At 53.5% G+C, this 25,511-nt stretch overlaps 8 protein-coding genes across 8 annotated transcripts; 5 read left to right on the top strand and 3 right to left on the bottom strand.

Moving 5' to 3' along the window:
* Positions 1–211: 211 nt before the first annotated feature.
* On the top strand, positions 212–2,270 carry CGGC5_v008405 (uncharacterized protein; the record flags this gene model as incomplete). The annotated part of the gene is made up of 2 exons (XM_032026970.1): positions 212–404; positions 475–2,270. The coding sequence occupies 2 exons, from the start codon at positions 212–214 to the stop codon at positions 2,268–2,270; spliced, it is 1,989 nt and encodes a 662-aa protein (XP_031891930.1).
* A 954-nt stretch (positions 2,271–3,224) lies between these two features.
* CGGC5_v008404 (uncharacterized protein) lies at positions 3,225–4,521 on the top strand (the record flags this gene model as incomplete). Its single annotated transcript, XM_032026959.1, has 4 exons — positions 3,225–3,411; positions 3,469–3,533; positions 3,609–3,985; positions 4,059–4,521. 4 exons carry the CDS (start codon positions 3,225–3,227, stop codon positions 4,519–4,521), a joined length of 1,092 nt encoding a protein of 363 aa, XP_031891929.1.
* Positions 4,522–5,270: 749 nt separating this feature from the next.
* Positions 5,271–8,467, top strand: CGGC5_v008403 (uncharacterized protein; the record flags this gene model as incomplete). Its single annotated transcript, XM_032026948.1, has 2 exons — positions 5,271–5,680; positions 5,740–8,467. 2 exons carry the CDS (start codon positions 5,271–5,273, stop codon positions 8,465–8,467), a joined length of 3,138 nt encoding a protein of 1,045 aa, XP_031891898.1.
* A 310-nt stretch (positions 8,468–8,777) lies between these two features.
* CGGC5_v008402 (Heterokaryon incompatibility protein 6, OR allele) lies at positions 8,778–13,246 on the bottom strand (the record flags this gene model as incomplete). Its single annotated transcript, XM_032026937.1, has 5 exons — positions 8,778–9,375; positions 9,502–11,946; positions 12,588–12,634; positions 12,705–13,075; positions 13,150–13,246. 5 exons carry the CDS (start codon positions 13,244–13,246, stop codon positions 8,778–8,780), a joined length of 3,558 nt encoding a protein of 1,185 aa, XP_031891897.1.
* A 1,717-nt stretch (positions 13,247–14,963) lies between these two features.
* Positions 14,964–16,923, top strand: DAL4-3 (Allantoin permease; the record flags this gene model as incomplete). Its single annotated transcript, XM_032026926.1, has 5 exons — positions 14,964–15,227; positions 15,289–15,389; positions 15,442–15,688; positions 15,745–16,410; positions 16,462–16,923. 5 exons carry the CDS (start codon positions 14,964–14,966, stop codon positions 16,921–16,923), a joined length of 1,740 nt encoding a protein of 579 aa, XP_031891900.1.
* Positions 16,924–17,668: 745 nt separating this feature from the next.
* Positions 17,669–19,159, top strand: gatA-4 (Glutamyl-tRNA(Gln) amidotransferase subunit A; the record flags this gene model as incomplete). Its single annotated transcript, XM_066152009.1, has 4 exons — positions 17,669–17,805; positions 17,925–18,079; positions 18,130–18,938; positions 18,992–19,159. 4 exons carry the CDS (start codon positions 17,669–17,671, stop codon positions 19,157–19,159), a joined length of 1,269 nt encoding a protein of 422 aa, XP_066008823.1.
* A 313-nt stretch (positions 19,160–19,472) lies between these two features.
* Positions 19,473–21,319, bottom strand: ZIP3 (Zinc transporter 3; the record flags this gene model as incomplete). Its single annotated transcript, XM_032026904.1, has 5 exons — positions 19,473–19,999; positions 20,048–20,763; positions 20,813–20,950; positions 21,003–21,101; positions 21,159–21,319. 5 exons carry the CDS (start codon positions 21,317–21,319, stop codon positions 19,473–19,475), a joined length of 1,641 nt encoding a protein of 546 aa, XP_031892003.1.
* Positions 21,320–23,572: 2,253 nt separating this feature from the next.
* CGGC5_v008398 (uncharacterized protein) lies at positions 23,573–24,193 on the bottom strand (the record flags this gene model as incomplete). Its single annotated transcript, XM_032026893.1, has 3 exons — positions 23,573–23,775; positions 23,833–24,016; positions 24,071–24,193. 3 exons carry the CDS (start codon positions 24,191–24,193, stop codon positions 23,573–23,575), a joined length of 510 nt encoding a protein of 169 aa, XP_031891901.1.
* Between the last annotated feature and the right edge of the window lie 1,318 nt (positions 24,194–25,511).

Genomic DNA, 25,511 nt, shown 5'->3' with positions numbered 1-25,511 from the left:
AATCTTCAGTGGCAGCTACATCACCGTTGGGGAATATCTCAAGCATCACTCCGATCAGATCCCGCACAGCCAATTACTGTTCCCCACTGAAAGACATCACTGGAGGCTTAAACTCGACGTACCCCTAGCGTCACAGCAAAGACCGCCACTGCATCTCCATCATTCTATCCAAAAGCTTGCCGAGGCACGACATGGGTGCTCACTCTGTGCCATGATCTACGATCAGCCGAGGGATCTCAGCGACGATTACGAGGACCACAACTGGGCGATTCCAATGGTTGTTCCGCAAGAACATTTGTTCCCTTGGGGCGCTTTCAAGTTGTGCTTCCTGTATGTCCAAAGCGTCAAAGATGGCATCTATACTCATCGGGGCATTCGAGAACTCAACAACTTTGAAGTTCTGGGTAAGTCGTCACTGAGACTTTAGTTTTGACGCATGATCTGGGCTTATTGAAGACTGATTGAATGAGGCAGATATGTCAATTCCCGGAGACACTAATAGTTGGTTGCCGGAGCTTTCTCGTCAGGATTCACTGGTACGCATCAAAGACTGGCTGCACGTGGAAACACCACTCCCATCGATTGGTCTGACCTCCACCCTCCCAACGAGACTCATTCATTTTCTGCCGGCAAATGCGAGCGAAGAGTCGGAAATGGTGAGGCTGGGAACGGATAATATGAACGCCACCACTGAATATGCTGCGTTGAGTCATTGCTGGGGAGGGAAGCACCCTCTTATGCTGCGCCATGAGAACCTGAAGGAACTAGTTGGCGGAGTGCCCCTGACCACTCTTCCAAGGACCTTTCAGGATGCCATCAAGCTTGCTGCGTCGTTAGGCATCCATCATATCTGGATCGACTCTCTATGCATCATTCAAGATTCCAAAGAGGACTGGGAGGCCGAGGCAGCCCGCATGGCGTCCGTGTACCTTGGTGCCAAGGTGACAATTTCCGCGACTGCCGCAGATGACTCGTCAACGGGTACGATGCCCGACTCGATGCTGCGATATCCTACGTACATCAAGCCCACCTGGACTGGATTTGAGGACACCCCAATGCTCCAAAAGCCATTCAGAATCATCGACAACACGTCGTTCAGCCGTCGCGTTCTCCTCCGAACGATATTCACTCGCGGTTGGGTGTACCAAGAGCGAATCCTGTCGCCGAAGGTCATTCACTGTGCCGACGATCAGTTGTGGTGGTTCTCCATCTCCGACGCTAAAGGATATGTTTTCAACGAAACCTGCAAGGGCCACGAGTTCGATGTCTTGCGCATGTCCAGCCTTTTGCAGTCCGTTTCCCCATCTGAGCTGTATTCCGTGCGGCCGAACTCGGAGGCATCGCCTTCAAGACGTGTTTGGTGGAGTCTGGTTGAAGACTACATGACGCGGCAATTTACGTTCGACTCGGACAGGCTTATTGCCATTGGAGGAGTGACATCTGTCTATCAACGACTATCAGGCTTGCGGGAAGATGCTTACCTTGCCGGGTTATGGAGGCATACACTCCTTGAAGATCTTCTTTGGACCGCGCGAGAGGGCCGACGATCATCTCCTCCACAAGGCTACCGTGCACCATCGTGGTCATGGGCATCCATGGAGCCGATTCACTACCACACCCACAAATTCTCACTAGGATCGGTGAACGTGCAGTCTTCGTCCGACGGTCTCCGAACATTCGGTTTGGTAGCCAGCGTTGAAGATGCCAAAGTGGAAACCACTTCGTCGAGGTTCGGCTCGGTGGTGGACGGGCACTTGGTTCTTCACGGCCCTTTAATCAGAGCCAAGCTCTCATCACAGATGATCGACGTTCCAGGGGCCTACATGTATGCCTCAGGGATTTCGGAGTTCTTTCCTGGCGGCATATCGAAGTACCAGTTGAGCACATTGTCGCTGCCCGAAAGAGAGGACGCCAAGGACAAAGAGATAGCTGATGTGATTGCGGACGTGGACCTTGTCACCAAGCCTACCTTGGACGACACGTTCCCCATTTATTGTTCGATGGGAGACTCTGTCGTCTACCTGGCCGTCATTGAGCACCACCAGTTCACGCGGGACAGTAAGCTAAAAGCGGATAGGACCCACGCCCTCGTGCTTGAGAGGGGCTTGTACGATGGAGAGTATCGCAGGATTGGGTATGTCTACATGGCGCCAACTGTATTGTATCCCTTATCCTTGCATGGGACATTTGGCGCTTTTGATCCCCTCAACCAGGACGAGTATCTGAGGGTTGGGGAGAAACCCGGGTACTACGTTTATCGAGTCGTCTAATCGGTTTGTGGGGATTGAAGCGATAAGTTCCGTCATGACAACATGCGAGCCAGTCACGATTCGAGACAGGCTGGTCTAAAGCCGGGGGCGATTCAGTAAAATGTCAGTTCTCTTGTTACTCTGATTAACACCCTTGCCATCCTCGCTTCAGAAGGTGACAGCACCTTCCAATGTCAGCTGAGGGAACTGTCGTGTGTTGCAGGGGTCTGTAAATTACAGTAGAGGGTCGCCCACGCCAACCAACTAAAAACCCGCTCAACCCTTGCATTCAAGCTTTTGGTAGGTTGCCACTGAGGATCTTGTTCTGTTAAGGTTGGGTGTGCCTTAACAGCCCCAGTACCGAAGGCTCAAGCGGGACATGGGTCGTTTGGCGATGTTTACCTTAAGCGTACATTTCCGCCGTGGTTGCAGTGTGAAAACCTATCATTCCGCACTTATATTTAGCATGCAGTTGAAGCCAAGATTGACGATGTTTGGCCATGAAAAAGTACCAGTGCACCAGTGCAAAAAATCTCTGTAAAGATTGAAAGTTGAAAAGAAACATAAAATCTTCGCATTTGCTTTTCGGTCTTGCCGCCTTTGATGAACTGTAAGTTGTGTTCCTCCTCGCTCTGAACCCACGTGGATCTGTAGTCCGAGTCAGAATCGTCAGTTGTTCGATTGAACAGCCCGGGGTAGGCGAGATCAGGGGGTCGCTCTGCCCCAGTGCGAGTCATTACCTGTTCGAGAGGAATGTGGGCGTGGTTTCACTCGCGTGAAACTGAATGCAACCCTACCCCGGTTGTTGTCCAAGACATCTCGACTTTAACATGCGGTTGTCCCCTCTCTCCCCATCTCGGAAGATTCTTTTCCTCTCTTTTCCCTTCCCACTTGGATTCTCCGCCAAGTCAGAGGCACGTTCTCAGACATGCAAACTTCAACGACCACGGTCGCAGGATGATTCCCTACACCAACATGGCTATGTTACCAGAAGCTAAGGTGTATTTGATCGCAAATTCGGTATTGGTGTTTGTTACGTTGTTGGTAGTTGCCCTTCGAGTTGTCTCCCGTGTTTTGGCCGGCTCAAAACTTGGTTGGGATGATTACTTCACTCTGTTGGCCGTGCCCCAGGGCATTGTCATGTTAGTGCTACAAGGACTTTGTAAGTCTCACGACATAGCGCGCATTTCAATGAATATTCGTCTTAACTCTCTCTCAGGGACTGCCGCAGGTCTTGGCTACCAGTTGTCGGAAATTGGTGACAACTGGACTTTTGTAGACTCGGTAAGTGACTGTTCCATACCGACAGTACTAAGGGCTTCCCTTATTAGAATAGTCTACTAACAGCAGATTGCCCAGCTTTTCCTTCCCTTCGAAACCATCTTCGGCGTCGTCAGCCTGACAACGAAGCTCAGCGTTCTCTTCTTCTACCTTCGAGTTTTCACCAGTCGACCTATGCGTATTGCGACTCGATTGACCTTCGTCATTGTCATTCTTTGGGGCATTGGAAATGTCCTCCAGACTCTCCTTGTCTGCCACCTTACGAACGGAAAATGGCACGCCACGAACAAAGATATCTGCCGCGACCACGAGGCTAGCATTCTATCGACCGGACTTTTCAACTGCATCAGCAACACCATAATCATGGTCGTCCCACTGTACACGATTTGGACGCTGCGAAAGGTCAGCGTCTCGACACGATGGGGCCTCAGCGCGGTATTTTTGTTGAATCTCATGTGGGTACCCCTCGCCTTGGCTCTCGGAAATTGATGCTTGTTCCCGATGATCACCGAGCTAACGATCACCAAGCGCGATTATCGCGTCCGTAGTGAGACTCGTCATCATGATGGATGTCCACAGCCTTTCGCAGGTCATGAGGAACCTGGCCGTTACAACATTCTTGACTGTCCTCGAGACCCACTTGACGATCCTGTGCAACAGTCTCCCAATGCTTCTGCCATTGTGGGCATTCTGGAAACATAGACGATTTGAGACAGACGAGTATGTATCGAGACTCGGCGGTTCGACCCAATCGGGCAAGCACGACCACCTGGTGGAGGATCTTACGAACGGTATACCACTCGAGACCATGTACGGCAGCAACATCACTCACTTCACGACAACGGTTGGAACCGGGGGCATGAGAAGGGGTTCAGGGAATGACGGTGACTCCGATGTCTCGGAAACGGAGTCTACCCAAAGGCTTCCGAGGAATGCGCAAGCTATCACGATTGAGACAAAATGGTCTATCAAGGAGGAGACAACGAAGTAGACTTAATGACCCCTGTAGTAATTGTAACGAAAACATTCTCCTACCTCAGTCGTTTACCAATGGGTGATGTTTAATTGCATCTGCTTATCGCATGGCAACGAAAAGCAAGATGTTTCCCTGTCTCGCTCTATGACTTGGTGTGGAAAGCCACAACTCATGGTGATCACAATTCTAGCAGATGCATTGCGTTCGAGTCAGATGAACTCAAGATATGCACAACCTAAGGACAAGCAATTAGTCTGAATCCTGTCCCAAAACCGTCGGTTCCTTCCGTCCTGCTGTGGGGTGGTGGCTCGTATTGCCGCACGGCTCGTAAAACAACCCAAAAAGGGAAGTCCGAAGGTCTACATCCCATCGGCTACCACATGACGCCAGAACTCCCGGGTCGGAGTAGAGCCAATCAACGTATAAGAAAATGCATCAAGAAACATTAGCTTGACGATGATTCTGACGAAGCAAGAAACATTTTGAGCAATTTAGCCGCTCTTAGTTTAGTGTACCCGAAGTGACAAGCACTCCACGTGGCAGCTGCATTGTCTGTGCATGGGATCCAATCCTTGCGGCACAGGCTTATCGAGGGCCTTACGGTAGAGGGCTCATCCGATAGATGGTTCGTCATTCAGGAGGTCAGACAGCCCCCGACTTTTATCCCGAAAAATTTCTCAAATCTGGTGTTGCGGTCGTTGTCTACGAAAGCCGTACACAGGGTAGAAGACGCCCATCTTGGACCTGGATTTACGCAGCCAACCATGGATACCATTTCGACACTCGAAACTGCGGGGTGCATTCTTAACGCAAATTCGTTTATTGAGACGACTTTCGCGGTTGCACAGAGCTCTAAAGTACAAGCGCCGTATGACAACGGCGACACCATTCTGAGATCTCTCAAAACTTTCAGACTGGCACTGTCAGATACGCAAGGGCGTCTAGCGACCAGTTTCACACGGTCAGAGGATGCCCTCCCGCTGCGAGATCTTGTCTCTTCTCGGGACGCAGCCATTGTCCTCCTTGAAAGTATCGAGGATGTGTTTACACGATCGACCGACAAGCCGACAGGACGAACTGGACACATCGCTACAGAAGCCATTTTGAGGTTAAAGCTCGAGGAGTCCGCTCGCCTCAAAAGTAATGTAACGCGTGAAATCGCCCATGTTCTTAGGTACGTAACGAAAGTCTCGCTCCAGCATACCATCTTTTCATTCTAACGCCACAGCCTAGCTCTCGGATCTCCCAGCTCAGCCAATCCTTGACGATGCTCGAAAGCCAGAACCGTTACGCTAGACCAGAACACGAATCTCAAGTCGATCTCATGTCACGAGACCTAGAACACTTAGGAATACAAGCACAAAAGCATCTGTCGAATCCAGATGCCACCTACACGCAGGCCGACATCGAACAACTCAGAGTCCTGCTTGTCCGACTAGCTGAAGCAGAGGATGCATTGCTTGCCGATACAATTGTTTCAAGCCTCAATTACACCAGCAGACCCATCCGTCTCGATTCCATACCCCAGGCGCACCAAGATACTTTCCAATGGGCCTTCGATTCTCGGCTAGCAAATTGGTTCCTTTCTGGGAGTGGCACTTTCTGGATCTCCGGGAAGCCAGGTTCTGGCAAGTCCACGTTCATGAAGTTCATTTCCAAACATACTCGGACCAAAGAGCTGTTGGAGACCTGGGCGGGCCCAACCGGCACACTGGCTATTGCGACGCACTGCTTTTGGATCGCGGGCACGCCGATTCAGAAATCTTGGCAAGGGCTTCTTCAATCTTTGCTCCACGACCTACTTCGCGGACACCCGCACGCTGTCTCCATAGCCTGCCCGAGTCGCTGGGCAGCTGCTAAAGTTGGAAAATGGCAGGCGGCCGCAGAACCGTGGTCGGTGGACGAGCTTGCTGTCGCTTTGCGAGCGCTATCAACCGCGGAGCGGATGCCATTGAGGATGTGTCTATTCATCGACGGCCTGGACGAATATAACAGCAATCACGCGGAACTCTGTCAAGTCCTCCTTGATATGGCCAAGTCTCCCCACGTCAAGATATGTCTATCTAGCCGTCGGTGGCCAGTCTTCGAGAGGAGCTTCGGCCAAGATAGTCAGGAGAGTCTTGATATCCATGAGCTGACGCGGGACGATATTCGGAAATTCGTCAACGACCAGCTGCAGACTGACCAACGATGGACTGCCGAGGCGTCCGGTGGCGTCACCCTAGCGAAAGCCGAGCTCGTAAACCGAATCGTCGCCCAAGCTGACGGCGTATTTCTCTGGGCGTTCTTTGTGACTAGATCCTTTCGAGAGGGCCTGTCCAACGGCGAGATGATTGAATATCTCGTTCGACGCTTCAGCCAACTACCGTCAGACTTGGACCAGTTGTTTCAACACATGTTAGACAGTGTGGATCCTGCCGATCATCGCACGATGGCAGGCATCTTACAGGGCGCGGTGCACGCACTGGAACCGCTTCACATTGATCTCTACCACCAGCTGGAAAAAGAATTACAGGGCCGCCATTCCATGTTGCAGAGCTCGGAACAGCTTGGGTCCGTCCAGAGCGTTGCCCTCCGGAGAGAGCAGACGGTCCGCAACATCAATCAGAAGACAAAGGGCCTGCTCAAGCTGGTTTATGATCGATTTGAGTTCCTTCATAGGACCGTCAAGGACTTCGTCTCGACAAAAGATGTTGGCGACTATCTCCGCAGCAAGCTGCCGTCCGACTACAATGGCTTCACATCCATCGCAGGAGCGTACCTCGGGTATCTCAGAGGCACAAGACAGAAAAGCTCGCTTGTCGTAGATGTTATCAGGCAGGGACGGGGGTTGAACAGCGGCCCGCTCATTTCGCATCTGAACCAAGCCCTGTTTTACGCGTCGGAAGCGCTCAAACAAGCCGAGCAGCCTGGTTCTACCCAGTGCCAGCAGGTTGAGAAGCTCCTAGATGAGTACGAAGCCGCCATCGTGGAAATGGTCAGCTTCGGCCATGTGACTGTCAGGGGCGTCAACTCTCATCGTCTTGACGCGAGGCTGTTGTTTCGCGAGGAGCTCCTTCGCCACGAGCTGTCGCCTTATCTGGCAAAGAAGATCGCCGAACAGCCAGATTTCTTCGACGTATTCGACGAGTCGCCGCTGTTTGTAGCGCTTATGCCCATGTCCCGTGACGGGGGTGAGAGTCCTGGGCCCTCATCAGAAGTCCTCGACATTCTTCTCGGAGGCGGTGAGGATCCCAACTTGCTACCTCGACAGTTGGATGTTCCAAGCGCGCTTGATGCACCCTCGCCGTGGGTGCTTTTTGCGCGGAGTACAATGTCGGTTTTCAACATGCTATCGGGACCGTGCATGTTCCCTGCCCTGCGATGGAACGACTCCTTGAGGAATGCCACCTTCAGTCGATTGTTGTCCCACGGCGCCAATCCCAATCAACCTCTACTGGACCGTCCTGCGGCACGTACCGTCTTCTCGCATTTCCTGGATATAGCTCTATCCAAGTTCCTTGGCGAAGAGTGTTTCGAAGACTACCTCAGGACCCTGCGAGCAGGTGCTAGTCTTGGTGTGCCAGAGATCAACAGATTGGAGAGTCCAAATTTTGAGCCGGCGTTTGGAAACCTTGCGAGAAGACGTCCAGAGGAAACGGTGCTGGCGTCTTTCTGTAACGAGCTGAAGGGACTTACAGCGAAGTTGGCGGCCGATTCACGGAGAGCCACTTTTGTCGCCTCGGTATTGGAGAAAGTCATTCTGCACTGTTGCCGTAGAGAGGAAGATCTGGAGAAGTTGCGTTTGGCAATTTCTCAAGGTTGCCCTGCAAATGTTGCCGTGCCCCTACAGCAGTTGATCGATTCTGAGAGCAGTCTCTCAGGAGAACGCTCATCAAAGCGAAAGAGACTCCCAAAGCAATCCGAGGAGGCTAGTATCGAATCGTATGTCATCAAGACGAAGCACTTAAAGGGGGAGTAACGGCACTGGTTCCGTTGATGTTTTCGCCCACAGTTCCGTTTGGGATGACCTAAATGCTTCGGGTTTTGTAGAAGTTGGGTGCTCAATAACACAGGGCGTCAGTGCATACGTTTCCCAAGCTTCTCTTATGCAACTCTTAATAGCATTCTCCAAATATGTGGAATAAGCGGTGACTATTTGGATTGTCTTCAATATTATTTCTCCGCAAGCATTCATACTGACAGTGAGCAACACTCGGCAGCATAAATGATTTAAAACTACTACAAACTAAGTAAGTCAGAATAGGTCATACTGTGAAATTTCTCAACAGCTAGATGATTGTAATGTGACGTAATTCTCCATCAATTTTGAAGTCTTCCATGATACCGACTGGCCAATTTAAACATGTTAACCGATGTTCCTCCTCCGTTTGTGGCCTTAGAAGGCGTGTCATTTCGTTCTCGCCATCCTTGCAAAACCGTGACAGCCCTCGCAACTCTGCCATATTAGGATGGATTTGCGCCCAAAGTGTCAGTGACAAAATATCAAACGCCACCCAAAGGTCCTGTCCCTTGTGCTCGCGAACCACGCTGTCGTCATATAGCCATCCATTGCTGTTCTGGCAATGGGAGCCTCCGTCAACAGGGTCTTCGTCCACGGCCTCATCGGACCAATCAAGCGCGTGACCGCTCAAAGCTTCCGTCTCGGCTCGATCATACAAGAGTCTCTCTTTGTCCACAGCCTTATTGATGGCATCAAGAGCATAGAATCCGTAAACGTCTTCATCATTCGCACTCGGATTCTCGGAGGCCTCGTTGGTTTGGCTCAGCGCCAGATCGCGCCATCCGATTCTCAAGAACGGGGGGTTGAAATCCTTGCCTCCATGTATTGGCGGAGGGGGAGGCCACTGTGCAGACCACTCTTTAGACCTTCGGGGCTAGAGTCAGCTAGATTACTAATGCTGAGGGCAAGTTTGATTAAGACTGCACGTGCATGTGAGGATTCAGGGTTCCTCAGCAGCCAATATCAGATTGAAGACAATGCATTTGACTCACTTTTTGACATCTTCCTGAATCATATCAAGGATACCTTCGAGTATGTCATATTGATTCGGCTCGAATCTTAACTGCACCAGGTCTATGATCTTGTCTTCGTCATCGTCTGAATCCCTTCGTCGGCTCTTCCATTGGATCAATTGCGGGTGGTATTCTCGAACTGCTTGAAAGTAGACGTTGAAGAAATCTACCGATGAACCGCTCTTTTCCGCATCAAGGATGCTCTGGAAGACTTGTAAAAAGACAACGCCATTGTTGATCGCTGGAAATGCTAGCCTTGGGCTCGGGTACCTGGAGTAAGACCTCCATGGGTCGAAAAACTCATTGTATTCCTTGGGGTCACCATCAAGTGCTGCCCAAGTTCGTCGTGCATTATGTATTGGATGAGATGTATAAATCATTAAGTGCTCAGTGTCAGATGATTCTGGTACACGGAGTAGCTGCCCATGGCAATGTGTTCCAGCCCGGCAATCGGCTCGCAGCAACGGCAGGGGCAAAGCTTCTTTATCGTCTGATGCTGAAAATATGTTCCAACTAAGTCGATAGTACTCAAAGGAGGTCGAGCCATAATGGCACATCGATATGGATGCGGAAGAGATGAATAGGTCTTCAAGCTTGGGCAGAACATGAAAGCATGCAATAACAGAAGCAGAGAGAATTCGGAACTTGGCTTCGTCATTGGTCTGTTGCAGCACGCAAAGCCTTGATTTGGTGGGCATGCCTGTATATTTTTCCATAGGGTACGGGAGATTCGCGTTGCAGACTTCGTCGTCGTTGTCGCAAAGGACGAACAGATGAGTTTTATCCGGTTCGTCTTCAGGGCCGATAATGCATTCGTTAGCATATATGTAAAGAGTGCTAGTCCCAGCCTTCAAAGCATGGACATGAACTTCGCCAACTTTCTCAATCTCTGCTTTCGAAAAGTCGATGTTGCCGAAAGACATTATGTGCTTTGCTGTCAGGTTGAATGCCCCAGTAGAACTTTCTATCGCTGCTTGAGAGTGCCAGCACGTCTCGTACCACACCGGGTCAAAAGTATAGCTGATCCATTCGCAGGCCACTTTGTAGCAAGTATGTCGGGTTAGACATGCGGACTTCGCAATCATTTTGAAGCCACCCTCCTCGGGAAGGTAACACTCGTGGTGCCCGGAATACGCCTCTATGAAGTCTTTGCACTTGCAGAGCCAGTCAAGCTGTAGATTACTTGTGCTGGGAATGAGACGCCTACTTCTGGACACATCATATTGCGCAGGAGGCACCCAAGAAGGTATCCCTTCTGGCGCCCGGCGCCCTGATGCGTGAAGCAAGACACGAATATCCCTCTTGGTAAGCATACAATAGGCATAGTAACCAATGGCGAGGTGTCGAAAGGATATGGAGTAATTCGCCGCAATCTGATGCTCTTCTGAATCAATCAACCCCAAGATGCCGAAGATCTTGTCGCGAGGGTCCGAGGCACGTGAAGCGTCCACAAATTCGACAGCTGCCCGGAGATTGTTTCCCGACTGATCGCCTATTGACTTTCGTGTTATGAAAGCAAACCATGGAATGTGGCAGGCATGGGCTGCATAGGAGCTGACTGTGTGGTCGACGATAAATTCCGTGTCGCCGATACGGACGGTGATATTGCTGGACATGATAAGTTCTTGGATGATCCAGAGTCGTCGAAAGTATTCTCTGCTGAAAACATCCGATAACTTCCATTGCTTTGAGGGGATCAAATAATCGGAAGGCAATTGCGGCCTTTCTGGAAGGGTGTCAAACTCTCGTAAATTGTGTCTCCTGGGGTATAGTGACGATGTTGATGTCGGGGGAACAAGGTCAGGCCCAAGGTAGATAACAACTCGACTGGCTTTCTCGTAAATCCTACCCATCTTGGCAACTTGCTCTTGTCTTTCTTGCATATCAGTCTGATTAATGCAGATTGCGTCCACCCAGATAGTTCGTACGCCCTTCCATGGCCGCATATGCCTCAGCATCTCCCAACAGTTACGGGTCTGAAGAAGAATGTCCCAGTATGGTCCAATGTAAATAGGTTGGTTGAGGCGACTATCTCCGTTCTCGCCACCCCATGTGTAGGATACCGTTTCGTACTCGTGATAACGGAGGTCATCGTACACCTCCAGACTGACGTGGATGGGGTGGTTGACGTCTTCAACTGGATTAAGACACATTACGCGAAACTCGTCCTTCCTCAGGCGTTGGGGGTAGATACTGAAACGATGTGGCTCTCCTGGTGATTTGCCTTCGTCGGAAGACGAGATTGACTTGCCACCTTGAGGCGGTTGAACTGGGACGCGATGTCCATCGGTTCCAGTGGTGACATACGGCACGCATGGCGGCCACCAAAGGCGCATCTGACCCGGCGGCTCATCCGGGGGAAGGAAAGGTATTGACGATGACTTCGCTGCTTGTGCCGCAAGCAGGCCATCTATATCGGGGGAGCTGTTACATGATTCGCAGTGTGGTCGTTGTTGCTGGACGACGATATGCGGATTGGAGCAAGAGGAGGCGTGCCATCGACTCATGCTGGCATGGGGCACCGGCGGCAGACTAAGCGAATGGACAGTATTTAGAGGACCAAGATGTATGTTGTGAAGAGGCGACGATATAATGAATTTGTCAAATTTCGTTTCGAACGTAAAGAAGCCGACACGAGGTGTCTAGAATCGAGTGTTGGTGGCCGATGTGAGTAATTTTGCGTGCGGGGTTGCTGTGGCTATGTTAAATCTGTCGTCAACAATAGGAGGTAAGATTCCATTATTACCATGCACGTCGCCGGCAAAGCACAGGTTGGCAGGCAAGGCATCCAATAATTGAAAGCAGGCAATGGGGACACCGGGTACCTCAGCCGGTGGATACGTCGATTGGACCAGTAAAAGACCCTTTTCAGAAGGACTCGTCTCAAAATGCAGCCAGCCGTTGTTCAACACATGAGAATTTCACAAAGTCCAGCCAGAAACGCTCATGGATAGTTGCGCTGTCATTGTGAACTACAACTTGTTGCAACTAGTAGGAAATCGATTGTCGTTATTTTGTCTAAACCCATTTTGTACATGTCGCCAAGATAATATCTGCTCCCTTACAAGTGCTTTCTCTTCGAAAGAGGCGTAGGACCATCGGGAAGGCCGCACTTGAAAACACACCAATGTCAGTAAATGTTCCGTCGCAGCATCAACTTGTAGACACAGGGCGCAACTTACGTAGAAAACAACCAAGCTACCTCCATCAAAGATCGTCTCAACCGACACAGTCTCGTTCGAAGCCGGAGTAAGAGTAATATCGCTCCTTGTGTTCCAGTAAATCCCAGAGATGAGAGCCGGCTGTCCCATGCCGGGGATAACCGTCGCGTTGGCCCACACGCCGGGGTCTCCTCCGGTCGCCTCGGCGAAGACCTCCACGGCGACCTGCTGCGGCGGGTACGGCGACCCGTAGCCTGCCGCGCCGGCGACCTTAATCACCAGGTTGCCCTGGAACGGGGAGTCGATGTTGAAGTCGACGATCTTGTCTGTTGTCGAGTAGGTGCTCTTGGCGCCATCGAGGACGGGCTCAAGCGGCGTCGAGGAGTTGCAGCCTGCGGGGGTGGAATTAGACGCATTCTGGAAAATTTCCCGCGCTTCCATGCGGGGTGTGTTGGGTCTAACTTACGCGAGAAATCAGCGCGAACGGCCCAGGAGCCCTGGGAGATAGCAGCGAAGGCGCCGCTGGCGGCGAAGGCTGAAGCGAGGAAGATGGAAGAGAGCATTTTGGGCTAGTTTGTATCGTTGGTTCTCACGGTCAACATCAACAAGTCTCGTTCGGGGGGTCGTGAAGATTCTTATTTGTAGATCCCGGGGCTTTCGTCGCTGCAATGAAGGGATGAACACCCGCCGCTCTCCACTACGAGACCAGCATCATAGGGGTTCGGATGGGAGCGAAATAAGGTTTTGCGGTGCTACCGGAGCGTCATGCAGTTGTTAAATGACCCTCTTAATTTCTCGTATGCAATTTATATAGGGTTAGCCAAGGCCATCGCTGTTCATGCGAGTCAGACATAAAGACTTGACTCCCCTCTAGCAGGTAATTGTGACCTTCACCCGCCGCCTATTTTCGGACGGACCATCTGAAGATTGATCTTTCAATGAGACTTTCATATGGAAATGACTTTCGCTGACAGAGTTTAGAGACTACTTCCCGGCCTTAGCGCCAGATTGTGTCAAGCCCTATGGCGATCCGTTCCCTCTCATGGGATGAAATATCCCCGAGAAGCCGTGGTGACCTGCGAACAGGTCGCGTTTCTGTGATTGACGAGTCATTAAATAGACGAAAGATGCCACCATCCTCCTGGTATGTTCATATCAGCAAAAGAGTCCGGCAATTTGATGATCGAGAGATGGAAGTCTAAGGGATTTCGGGGCTTGGCATTTCCCAACTCCGTTACGCTACTGCGTCTATGAATAAGTATGCTTCGGGTCGCACTTGACACCGGGATGCGTTTAATGCCATGAACTCAGTATGTCATGAGTATTTGAACTTGAAAGCAATTGAGTCTGAAGGCAGGCTGATCGCATTGCCTTGTTGGCTGCATTCAGGTCAGAGAAGGAAAGACAGCTAACGCAAAGAAAGGGTGTGGTTGATCGGAAACTGATTTTTACAGTTCAGATGCCCTTTATTTGATAATCATCTAATAAGAGCTCAATACATTCTCAATTGAGCTGCGAAATTTGGAAGCATGATTCCTGCAACACAGCTGCTTGCTGCTTTGTCCCATAGCCATACCGACGTTCAAGACTTGGATTGCAAATAACACTGAACAAAAACAGTAGCCCCTTGCGCAAGTAAGTTATGCAGAATCCGAACGTACCCTCGATACTCCTCAAACGTATTTTGGACTGACTGTCGCGAGACATTCAGTGGACGATTTCACCTCCAATGCATCACCGCCACAAAGATGGCCCAGAAACCCCGATAAGAACCAACCAACACCCTCAACTCAGCCTGTATTATCCCACGTGATATCCCTCCCGTCGGTACTTTCAATCCGACAGCCCCCCTATCCCCCAAGTCGGGCTACCACATCGCGCATCTCAGATAAAAAGACCAACAACATCCCGCCGGCTTATCTCAGTGGAGCACCCCTCCCCCCGAACCAGGTCCCCGGCCGCGCGCCAAGCCACCCGCTCCGCATCTGCGCCCATGCAATCCTTATCGGGGCGATGGGATAGATGTCATCGGGCTGCCGTCCGCCCGTGAACTCGCGTGGCAATGCACCGCTGACGCCGTCGGTTGCAAAAGCGCCGATGGCAGGGTCCCAATGCCACCGCGCGCAGGGAGCGAATCATCGCAGCGCCAAAGGTTGTGATATCGGTGACGATGGCGGCGGCGTATCGGTATGCTTGAAGTATGGAGCTGCAGCCTCCCTTCGCGGTGACGATGGTTGATGTGCTCTTTCTCGATCATCTCAGCACAAACTTGCACGCAAGATGGCGCGAGTCCTTATACCCAGCAGGGCCGAGATAGCGGCGCCGTTCCAGTCCAGAGCCGCCTTTCGAGAATGGGCAAAGGCCCCCGAGGCGCCCGACGGCCAGGCGCGGATCGGCGACTCGCGATGGTCGAACAAAGATCTCGAGCCGACGCCGCCGCACCAGCGGACGTGGACGTGGTATAACCTGCCGCTGTATTGGTTCTCGAACATGTTTGGGACGACGGGGTGGAATGTGGCGTCTTCATTGGTAGCAGTGGGCTTGGTATGCCATCTTGAGTTCGAATCTGATGTGTCGGAGACGAGAGGAAACTAACGGACATCAGACATGGCAACAGGCCTTCATCTCGTGCGTCCTCGGCTCGCTCATCTCTGCGATCATCGTCACGGGCATGGCGCGGCCAGGCGCGATGTATCATCTGGGATAGTAAGTTGCCCATCCCACCAGATACACAGACCAAGATTCTGACGGCTTCTAGCCCCGTCCTCGCACGATCTGTGATGGGCATGTACGGCTCCTACTTCTTCGTCTTCATCCGCGCCATCGTCTGCATCATATGGTACGGCATCCAAACCTACTACGGCGCAAACCTCCTCTCCGTCTGCTTCCGGTGCATCTTCGGCAGCGGCTGGGACAACTTCGCCAACACCCTCCCCGCAGGCGCCGACGTCACTTCCAAACAGCTACTAGCCTTCTTCATCGTCTGGCTAGTCGAGTTCCCCTTCGTACGCTGCCCCCTTCCCACCCCCCTCATATCCAAACATAACTAACACCCCTCCAGACCTGGGTCCACCCCGCGCACATCCACTACATCTTCACCGTAAAAGGCTTCGTCATGCCCTTCGCCTGCTTCGGCCTCTTCGGCTGGTGCATGGCCCACGGCACCGGCATCTCCAACATCAACGCCGCCGCCCCCTCCACCACCGTGCCCCTCGGCTGGGCCGTCATGAACGGCATCAACGTCATCATGGGCTCCCTCTCGCCCATGCTCGTCAACCAGCCCGACCTCGCGCGCTACACCCGCCGCCCCTCCGACGCCGGCTGGCTGCAGGGCGCCTGTGTGCTCTTCGCGCAGAGCCTCGTCTTCTTCCTCGGGCTGGCCTCCACGACGTCCCTGCAGGGCGCCTGGGGCCAGGCCTACTGGAACCTGTGGGATTTGCTGGACGCGATTCTAGATCATTACTGGACGCCCGCGGGGAGGGCGGGCGTGTTCTTTGTGGCGTTCAGTTTTATCTTGAGCATGTTTGCGACGAACTTTGGCGCGAACTCGATCCCGTTTGGGGCGGACATGACGGGGCTGTTTCCGAGATATTTGACTATCCGGCGGGGCCAGATTGTGTGTGCGATTTTGGGAATTGTGGTTTTGCCGTGGAAGTTGATTGCGAATGCGTCGGCGTTTCTTTCGTTCTTGGGGAGTTATAACATCTTCATGGCTCCCCTCTGCGCTGTAAGTGCACACATTCATTCTTTTGAGAGAAACACCGCTGAAACGTCACAGATCATCATCTTCGACTACCTCATCGCCCGCCGCGGCAACATCCACGTCCCGTCCCTCTTCAACGGCTCCCCCACAGGCCTCTACTGGTTCAAAGCCGGCGTCAACTGGGTGGGCGTGTTCGCCTGGATCGGCGGCACCGTGATGGGCCTGCCTGGGCTGGTCGGGCAATACCAGCCGCAGAGCGTCAGCCAGGCCGCGAAGAACATGTACAAGATGGGCTGGGTGCTGACGTTCTGCTCGTCGGCCATCATCTACATCGCCCTGATTCACGTCTTCAAGCCCAAGGTGTTCCCGGCGGGGTACGAGAATGCGCCGCGGGAGTTTGAGTGGCTGGCCAAGGAGGGTCGCGATGGGTTCTTTGAGGAGGAGAGGGAGGGCGAGATCTATGCGCCGGCGTCGCCGCAGATTACGGATGGAGAGGAGGTGCAGGTTGGGGAGAAGGCGCAGAAGATGGAGGCTTGAGGGTTTTTGGTTGGAGCTGGTTTTATGTGCGACGTCTGATGACAGGTATTTAGTAATGTCTCCTGGTTTTGACCTTTGTCGACAAGAATCGACAAAGTCCAAAAGTGTATTCTCACAATTTGTCCTTGCTATCTTAAGACTATGGTTGCCATCCCCTCGCCATCGTGACCCTCATCGGCGACATCCCCGACATCCCCGCAACCGCCGCTCAAAACCACCAATACGTTGCGTAATTCAGTGGACCCCATTCGGCTTATCACCCCTCAAAGAGCCGATACAGTGAGCGGCGTCCATCATTAATTCGGGCCAAAACTACCGACGTCTGTGTAATCCGTATCACACACTCTCTCTGGCAATGGAGGGGTCCGGAGTTGTGTGTGTGTGCTGCGGGGAAGTGCACACCAACAAACCGCGGGTGGAATCCCGGCCGAGCGATAACGGCATTGCGGGGTCGTTTCTCCAACCTGTTGGAGACTTTCGAATTATTTGATAATGAACTCCAACTTCCCATCCTCTTTCTGAATGACATATTCCGGTAACATTATTAACGTTGTATTGATTCCTCTTTTTGTAATTTCGGCTTGTTGACACCGATACTTCGGTCACAGACGTGAACGGCCCGAACCGCGGATAGCTCTTCAACCGGAACACAAACCCCGCGCCGTGACTCGGACTGCCATCGTTTCAATCTGAACACATCCCGATCCCAATCGACAAACAGCTTTCATATCACATCCAAGTCAAGATGGCAGTCGAACCGTACCGTCTCACAGCCACCGAGGTCCGCGCCAAGATCCAGGCCGGCGAGCTGACCGTCGAAGCCTACGCGCGCTCCCTCCTCGCCCACATCGAGAAGCGCGACCCGATCGTGAAGGCGTGGGAGTACCTCGACCCGGAGCAAGTCATTGCACAAGCCAAGAAACTCGATGCAATCCCAAAAGACCAGCGCGGACCTCTCCACGGCGTCGCGGTCGCGGTCAAGGATGTCATCTACACTAAAGGCAAGTCATCCCCCATCTCAACTCTCGCGGAACAGGTTCTAACCTCATCACAGACATGCCCACCCAACACGGCTCAGTCCTCTACAAAGACTCCACTCCCCAAGTCGACGCCGCCTCCATCATCGTCCTTCGTGACGCCGGCGCCCTCCTCCTCGGTACCTCCCTCCCCCCCTTCCCCTCCCTGCCCATCTGCTAACCCTCCCAGGCAAAACAACCACAACCGAATTCGCCGCCACAGTCGCCGGCCCCAAAACAATAAACCCCCACACCGCGTCCTCCCCGCCCGTTCGCACCCCGGGCGGCTCCTCCTCCGGCTCCGGCGCCGCCGTCGCCGACTTCCAAGCCCCGCTCGCCCTCGGCACGCAAACCGGCGGGAGCACAATCCGCCCGGCCTCCTTCAACGGCATCTACGCCCTCAAACCCACCTGGAACGCCATCTCGCGCGAGGGCCAGAAGATCTACTCGCTCATCCTCGACACGCTCGGCCTCTTCGCGCGGAGCGTCGAGGACCTGCAGCTCCTCGCGGACGTCTTCGCCCTCGCCGACGACGAGACGCCCACCGAAACCTTCGATGTCAAGGGCGCGAAGATCGCGTTCCTGAAGACGATGGTCTGGCCGCACGTCGGGTCCGGCACGGAGGCCGCGCTGGGGAAGGCGGTGGAGCTGCTGAGGGCGCACGGGGCGGAGGTGCAGGAGATCGAGTTCGCGGCAGAGCTAGACGGGCTGCCGGAGTGGCACGCCACAGTCCTCCACAGCGAGGGGCGCGTGAACTTTCTGCCGGAGTACCGCGTCGGCAAGGAGGAGTTGCACGAGTTCCTGGTGGGCCATGTGGATAATGTGAACAAGATCTCGCGGGCGGCGCAGTTGGAGGCGTTTGACAATATTGGCGCGGCGAGGCCCAAGGTTGATAAGATGCTTGGGGCGTTTGATGCGGTGTTGGTGCCGAGTGCGGTTGACGAGGCGCCGGAGGGGTTGGGGAGTACGGGGAGTGCTGCGTTCAATGCGCCTTGGACGGTGAGTATCCGTTTTGCGTGGTTGATGAAGATGTGTTTGCTGACGATCGATAGGCTCTGCATGTTCCGGTGGTTAACCTCATTGGGTTTGGAGGACCGAATGGCATGCCCGTGGGTGTGTCGTTGGTGGCTCCACGATATCGTGATAGGCATCTTTTGTCTGTGGCAAAGGCTGTTGGCAAGATTTTCGAGGCGAAGGGTGGGTGGAAGTCGCAGTTGTAGACAACGAAGTGTGAAATGTCGTCCAAAGTTAAGAGATATTTGTGTCTCCATATAGTAGACCCACGAGAGAGGTTGCTTACTATTCGGGTGAATCATTCGTTGCGTGTCACATCTTCCCGTCAATAATACAAAGACAGTGAGTAGAATCGCAGTAGCGCAGTATCATTACACTCAGTAGGGTATAACATCTATCTATAACAAAGGACCGTCCCAAACAATGCCATTCCATATGATGCAATCCCAGGCTTTTCCCATCCTTGCCACATATCGTGCAGCGTCATGTGTCATTACCGTCATTCGAAACCCCTAGAGCTTAAGCCCACTTGCCAAGCACACTCATGATGATCATGCCAGCAACCAGCCCGAGACCAGCCAGGATGGTGACGATGGGGCTGGTGTGAAGCAGCTCTGCGTGCCCGTGCATCCAGTCCTCGGCCCACATCTCCACGACACCGACCCAGACAAGAATGCCGGCAGACAGAGCGTCGAGAGTACCAATGGCGATGATGGTGTTGCGGTCGTTACCGTTGAACTGCTGGAGGACGCCGATGCCAATGGCCATGCCAATGGGGGTGACGAGCGCGAAAGGGGTGGCGAGGATAAGCTTCTTGACGAGAGAGAATGTCGGGGCCTTGAGGGAGTTGAGGCTGTCGGGGGCTGAAGAGGTTTGTTCGACTTCGACAGCGGCGGGGCGGTCGTTCTTCTCCACGGGGGAGGCAGTGCCGAGCTGGGCGATGCGAGTGCCGAGCGCGATACCCTCAAACATCTGGTGGAAGAGAATGACGACGAAAAGGGTGATGAAGAAGGTGTCACCGGCGACGACCAGAGTAATACCAATGACTGGATAATGTTAGCTGAAGCTCAAGATGGGATACAGGAATGCCTTACGGATGGAGTGGAAGATGATACCGCACTCGAGGACGAGAACGGTGACGGTCTCGGGAGAGAAGCGAGTTGCGGAGGTCGGGTTAGCAGCAACCTTGGCCATAACGAGGCGCTTGCCGAGATACTCGACCAGGAACGAAAGGAAGATGCCGGCCATGACGATGGCGGATGTGGTACCCTCGTATCCAAGCTCTCCCAGACACTCGTTGGCGAACATAAGTTGTGCGTGAGTGTATAGGTGGATAAAGGCAGTGGAGATGATGATACCTGTGCCAAACTGCTTGAGGATGAGGAAGATGGTGTGTGTCTTGGTCGGCATCCACTTGATCATGAAGATCGGGAAGTAAACACCAAAAGCGCTGGTGACCAAGATGACGAAGAGAAGACCGACGCGGAGAGGGATGTTGTAGTCGCGGGCGACCTTGGCGCAGTTTCTCGTGCCGCTGCTGCTCTCACTCTCGCCGGCTCCGACGCAGTGCTCAACACCGGCGTGAAAGTGGCAGTTCTCGCCCTGGGGAGTTTCGCTGTCACTGCCACTGCCCGAGTCAGAGGACTCAGCACCCTCTGCTACAATCTCGACGTCGTCGCCGTTGGGAGCCATGCAATAAGTGTCGGTGCCGTGTGCGTGGCAGTCGGTGAATGCAGTCGGGATGGCGGAAGCGGCGGTGTTGGTGGGCGTCGTCATGACCTGGTACTCAGAGGTACCCCACATGCAGAAACTGAGGTTGTTAGCGATGTTGTTTTCAAGATGGAAGGTAGTCGACATACACAGTGACTCCATGGAGATGACAGTCAGAGACAGCCGTGGGCATGCCAGTTGCGGCGGCGGCCGTCGTGGTAGCGGCAGTAGCAGCCGGGGCGTTGGCGGCCTCAACGAGAACCTCGCCATCGGGGTAGAAGCAGTATCTGGATCAAATGTGAGAACGTTGAGCGACGTGATGGTGATGACGGCACCTACGTGTCGGTCGCATGCTTATGGCAGCCCGTGTAGGAGCTGGGCAGCGCGCCGGTAGGGGTTTCCGCGATGATGTACTCTGTGGTCCCAACCTTGCAAATCCTGCTGATTGTTAGATGCTGGCCATGGTATACGTGAAGCAGTCTGGCATCAACTTACTGGGTAGATGAGGTGACGGCGCAGTCTGAGATGGCCGAAGGGGCGGACGCCGCCGTGGTGGTCGCGGCGGCGGTGGTACTCGCAACCGTCTGTCGTGCGACTAGGGAGGCGGAAGCGGTGCTCAGAAGAGCCGCAAGGGCGGCAGCGGAGAACTTGGCCATGGCGATGGGCTTGAGACAGAACGCAAGCTGTGATACGGGCCGGGTCCGAGTTGACGTGCCTGGAGCTGTTCAGGTCCGGGGCTGAAGTATGCTGCAGAAGTCTCGGACAGGCGGCTGATCGGATGGTTCGCAGCCGGGTGCTTTATGGGAAGGAGGTCGCGATAGAGGTGGCCGGGGTGAAGCCGTGTTGGTTCCAAGCCGCGCTGGGAATGGGCACCTTGAGAGACGGCAGGTCGAGTGACTGCTTGACCGAAGCAGGATGTGACGGGGGATCAGGCAACGAGAAGTCACAGAGCCGCGGGATGATTCCTCGAGAGGGTAGGGCGTAGGGTGAGGAAAGAGGAAGGATTGGACGAGGGACGGCTGGCGAGGGAGATTTTGGAGGGAGTTGTGGACGAGAACGGCGAAAAAGCGACGATGAGCAGATTTGACGGTGGCCGAGGATGGCGAATGGGTCGTCGGTGTTTGGTACCTGTCGGCTGTCTGTCTGACTTGATGGCAGCCCTTGGACAAATCGGCCATTGTCCTGCCGCTGAGGATTCCCCTCCCTCTGTCTCTATCCCAAGTCAATCAAAAGGCACATGCTCCCTTTTGGCAAAAGCAGTAAAGCCTCCGAGAAATGCTTGCTAGTTTCCATTGTGCCGTACCCACGAAGCAAGGGCCACGGGTGCCGCCAAACGGACGACATGTTTTTCGTTCCCGCATGTTCTGCGTGGGCTTTCAGCTGCGAGTAACAGCGCGCCAATCAAGGCCGACGCGATTTCGGGCTGGCAGTGAATCCAGTCCACCCCCAAGCCGGGAATCCATGTCGCTGGGCCGGGAAACGAGGGGCGGCGGTGGAAACGCGATGGAAAATGTGGGAAAGATGCAAAAAGGCAAAAGAGCAAAAAACAACGTGGTCCCAATGCCAAGGCTGATGCCAAGGCTGAGACCCGTTGCCAAGTTTGCGCACCCGGATGGCCGCCATGGGTCGGCAGGAAGGCAGGTGCACGCGGGAAGTCGCGATGTCTCTGGTCTGGAGTCGCTCTTTCCCACCTTCACAAGTGGTGTGTACAGCTGATTGGCTGCAGGAACGACCCGGCGAACCAGGATGCAGCAGCCGAGAATCCACATTAGCGGGTTGGCCAATGAGAAGAGCCACATCTACGTCAAGAGTGAGGACCTTGATGGCTTCGTCCAGACCGCAACCGCCTTCAACCACTCCTCTTCCTCTTCTCCTTTCTTCTCATTCTTCCCCTCTGCTCAGGTCTCTCGTTGCGTTGTTTTCTGGCATCGACCTTGATGGCCAGCAGCTGCATGCCAAGAATACTAATAGGCAGGCGTTGTCCAGGAAAAAATCAGTCTGCTCCTCAATTCTCAGCTCACTGGTCGTCAACCAACACTGCCAAGACAAGCAGTGCACCCACCCGCCCGAATCCAACCTCGCGGTTCGCCATTTCCAACGCCTGCTTGACTTTCCGCATGAGGTTGCAATATTCCTTCGTATCCTGCGAGGAATCGGGCGTGACACATCAGACATGTTGGCCGTATGGGGACATGGAAGGAAGCATCTGCTGATGACAAGTGAGACAGATCTCCACATTTGAAGACCGACGAGCCAGCAAGGTGAGACTTCTCTGGTGTACCTCGGCCTGCCTGTTGCAGGGAATTGCACCTGGGGTCTCATCCATGATGATCCATCTTGCCTCCGTGATATTGGATTTTCTCCTGAACATGTCAGGAGTATGGTCGTGGCCACCACTTAGACACGCGCATCTGCAAGCCTCAACCGGATGGCGTTCCCCGGAGACGTACAATCTGAACCTTCAGCAGCGGTTACCAGCAGTTCGTGCGCCATTTGCAGCGTGACACGATAAACTTTCCGCCTGTCATGAGGTAAACCAAGTTGTCGGGTCGTGAAGCCTCTGTTCAAAGTCCGTCCGTCAGGCCAGTGGGGTTGCCATGCTGAACTTAGATGAGATTGTTCACTACTGGCATCACATTTACCCGCAAGCAAGCTTTCAGCAAGTAGAGCCTCATGATGATTTCAATGATTCTCATTGATTCTATGGTACAATATTATCAATCCCCATCCGGAGACGAAAAAGAAACGTAAAAACGCCAGAGGCGAGCAGAAGCAGAGGTAATGATCCCCAATTTTTTGATATCCCAGTATGCCATGCCCCAATGCCCGTCATTCCCAAGTCATGTTCACGAGTCCGCGTAAACCTCCCGTCGTCAGGCAATTCTCCGCATCTTCAACTATTTGCTGGCTTAGATAGCCATGAGAGCGGCGGCAATGGCAGCAGCACCGAAGCCGACGCGGGCAGCACCGGCAGGGACGTCGGTAGAGGTGGCAGCAGCACCGCTGGCGGACGTGGAGGCGGCGCCGGTGCCGGTGGTAGCAGCGGTGGTGGTCGTGACCGTGGCGTTGCCAGCGCTGGTTGAGGCGGCCTCAGCGGGGCCCTCGCAGTGCCCTATGTGAATGTTAGAATGCATTTCGGAGGTCAACAATGGAGTTGGGGAGGACGGACAGTGAGATCCATGTGGCGAGCAGTTAGCTGACTCCGTAGGCGAAGGAGCAAGAGAACCGGTGCCAGAGGCATGGTCATCGTCGTCGTGATCGTGGTCCTCGGTGGCAGTGGCCGTGGTGGTGGCGGTGCTCAGGGTGGTAGCAGCGCCGGCACCGGTGGTAGCGCGGGCACCCTCGCAGTGCCACTAACCGAAGGTCAGCTTCAGATCGTAAGAAATAGTTGGAAGGGAGAGATTCACATGGTCCGAATGACTTTCGCAGCCATAACTCTCGGTAGGAGAGGGAGCGAGTGTGTAACTGCTGCTCTGAGCCATGGCGAAGGCGGAGAAGCCGAGGACGGCCAGGATCTGAGAAGTCTTCATGTTGACGGTGATGCGGTGATGAACTTTGCGATGGAGATATCTTGGGAAACTTCGGGAGTTTGTGATTAACGAGTGGAAGAACGTTAGCCGTGGGTGAGAATGAAGAAAAATTAGAGCTGAAGGTGAGAGTCGGTAGGCAGGATATATACCGAGTGTCGGGCCAGTGACGCGCCGAGCCAACGATGCGGAAAAGCAGCAGGAGCAACAATCCAGGCAAACGGCAAGGGCTACAAAGCTACCTTGCGCCTTGGCAAGAGGAAACAGAATTACTCAGGATCTCATTCACCGAATCCAAACGAACCACTCCTCCCATCTTTCAGCTCGCCAAGACATCGCAACGTGCTCACCCTCCACCGTCAACTTGGCAGACGCCAAAAGTGCCCTGTCCGCCAACAATCGGAGAGAGACGAACTAGGAAACAAAAAGTGAACAAGGGCACCCTCGCCTTGCCCCGCGGCGAGGTTCCGTTTGTTTTTTGCGCGCATGCCGGGGGTCGGGTTGGGCGTTGCCCAGGCGCGAGAGGGCGGGCCGGGCCATCAAGGTCCTCAAGACAGGCTACATGTAGGCTCCCCCACCAACATTCACCACGCCGGACTGTGTTCTGACATCCATGGATATGACCACCCGGGCATTGAAGTATCTGAGAAAAAGGCCGACTGAATGCATCCCGGAGGAATAACTGTATCGAGAAAGTGATTAAATGCCACCCGGTCATCATGCTCCAACACTTGAAAGTCATGGCATCTCTCAAGGTGAGTCGCCGGTGGCGGCATCTCCATCTGACCATTTTCACCCTACGCTCTATCCTCGTATCGAGAAGGCGGCAAAAAAAATGCCTCGTCAAAGTGGCGATCACTCGCCTCGAAACTTGGATTCACCTTCTCGGATGTTTCTCTTTTCGACTCGCCTGATCCGAAATGGAGCGAGTCCCCCGACGGGCAAGAGGAAGAATAGCCTCAATAAGGTACCTTGATCTGTGTTTCCATCACAATCCTACCTTGTGGTAGGTAGGCACAAATGTGTCTGTCGTAGATGGCAAGGGCAGAAATGCGGATTACCAGCAAGTAGACGACGTGGCCGAAATTAATACACACGCAGGCGACGAATGTGATATGGAGGAAACTTGAGAAATATCGATGAGTTTCGCTATCCGCGCGGATCCTGGTTTTACGACATCAGTGAGGATAGCAACGACGACAACGACGACAACGACGACAACGACGAGGACGACGAGGACGATGATAATAGCAACGAGGATAGAAATAAAGATAGTTGTACCTCTTGAGGGTTATATAGAAGATAGCCTGAATAATAAGAA

This window comes from Colletotrichum fructicola, assembly GCF_000319635.2.
Source record: "Colletotrichum fructicola Nara gc5 chromosome Unknown KSG_Nara_v1_contig04, whole genome shotgun sequence".
Classification (NCBI taxonomy): domain Eukaryota; kingdom Fungi; phylum Ascomycota; class Sordariomycetes; order Glomerellales; family Glomerellaceae; genus Colletotrichum; species Colletotrichum fructicola.
Note: the sequence above shows the minus strand (reverse complement) of the source record. Positions and strands in the feature narration are given on the sequence as shown.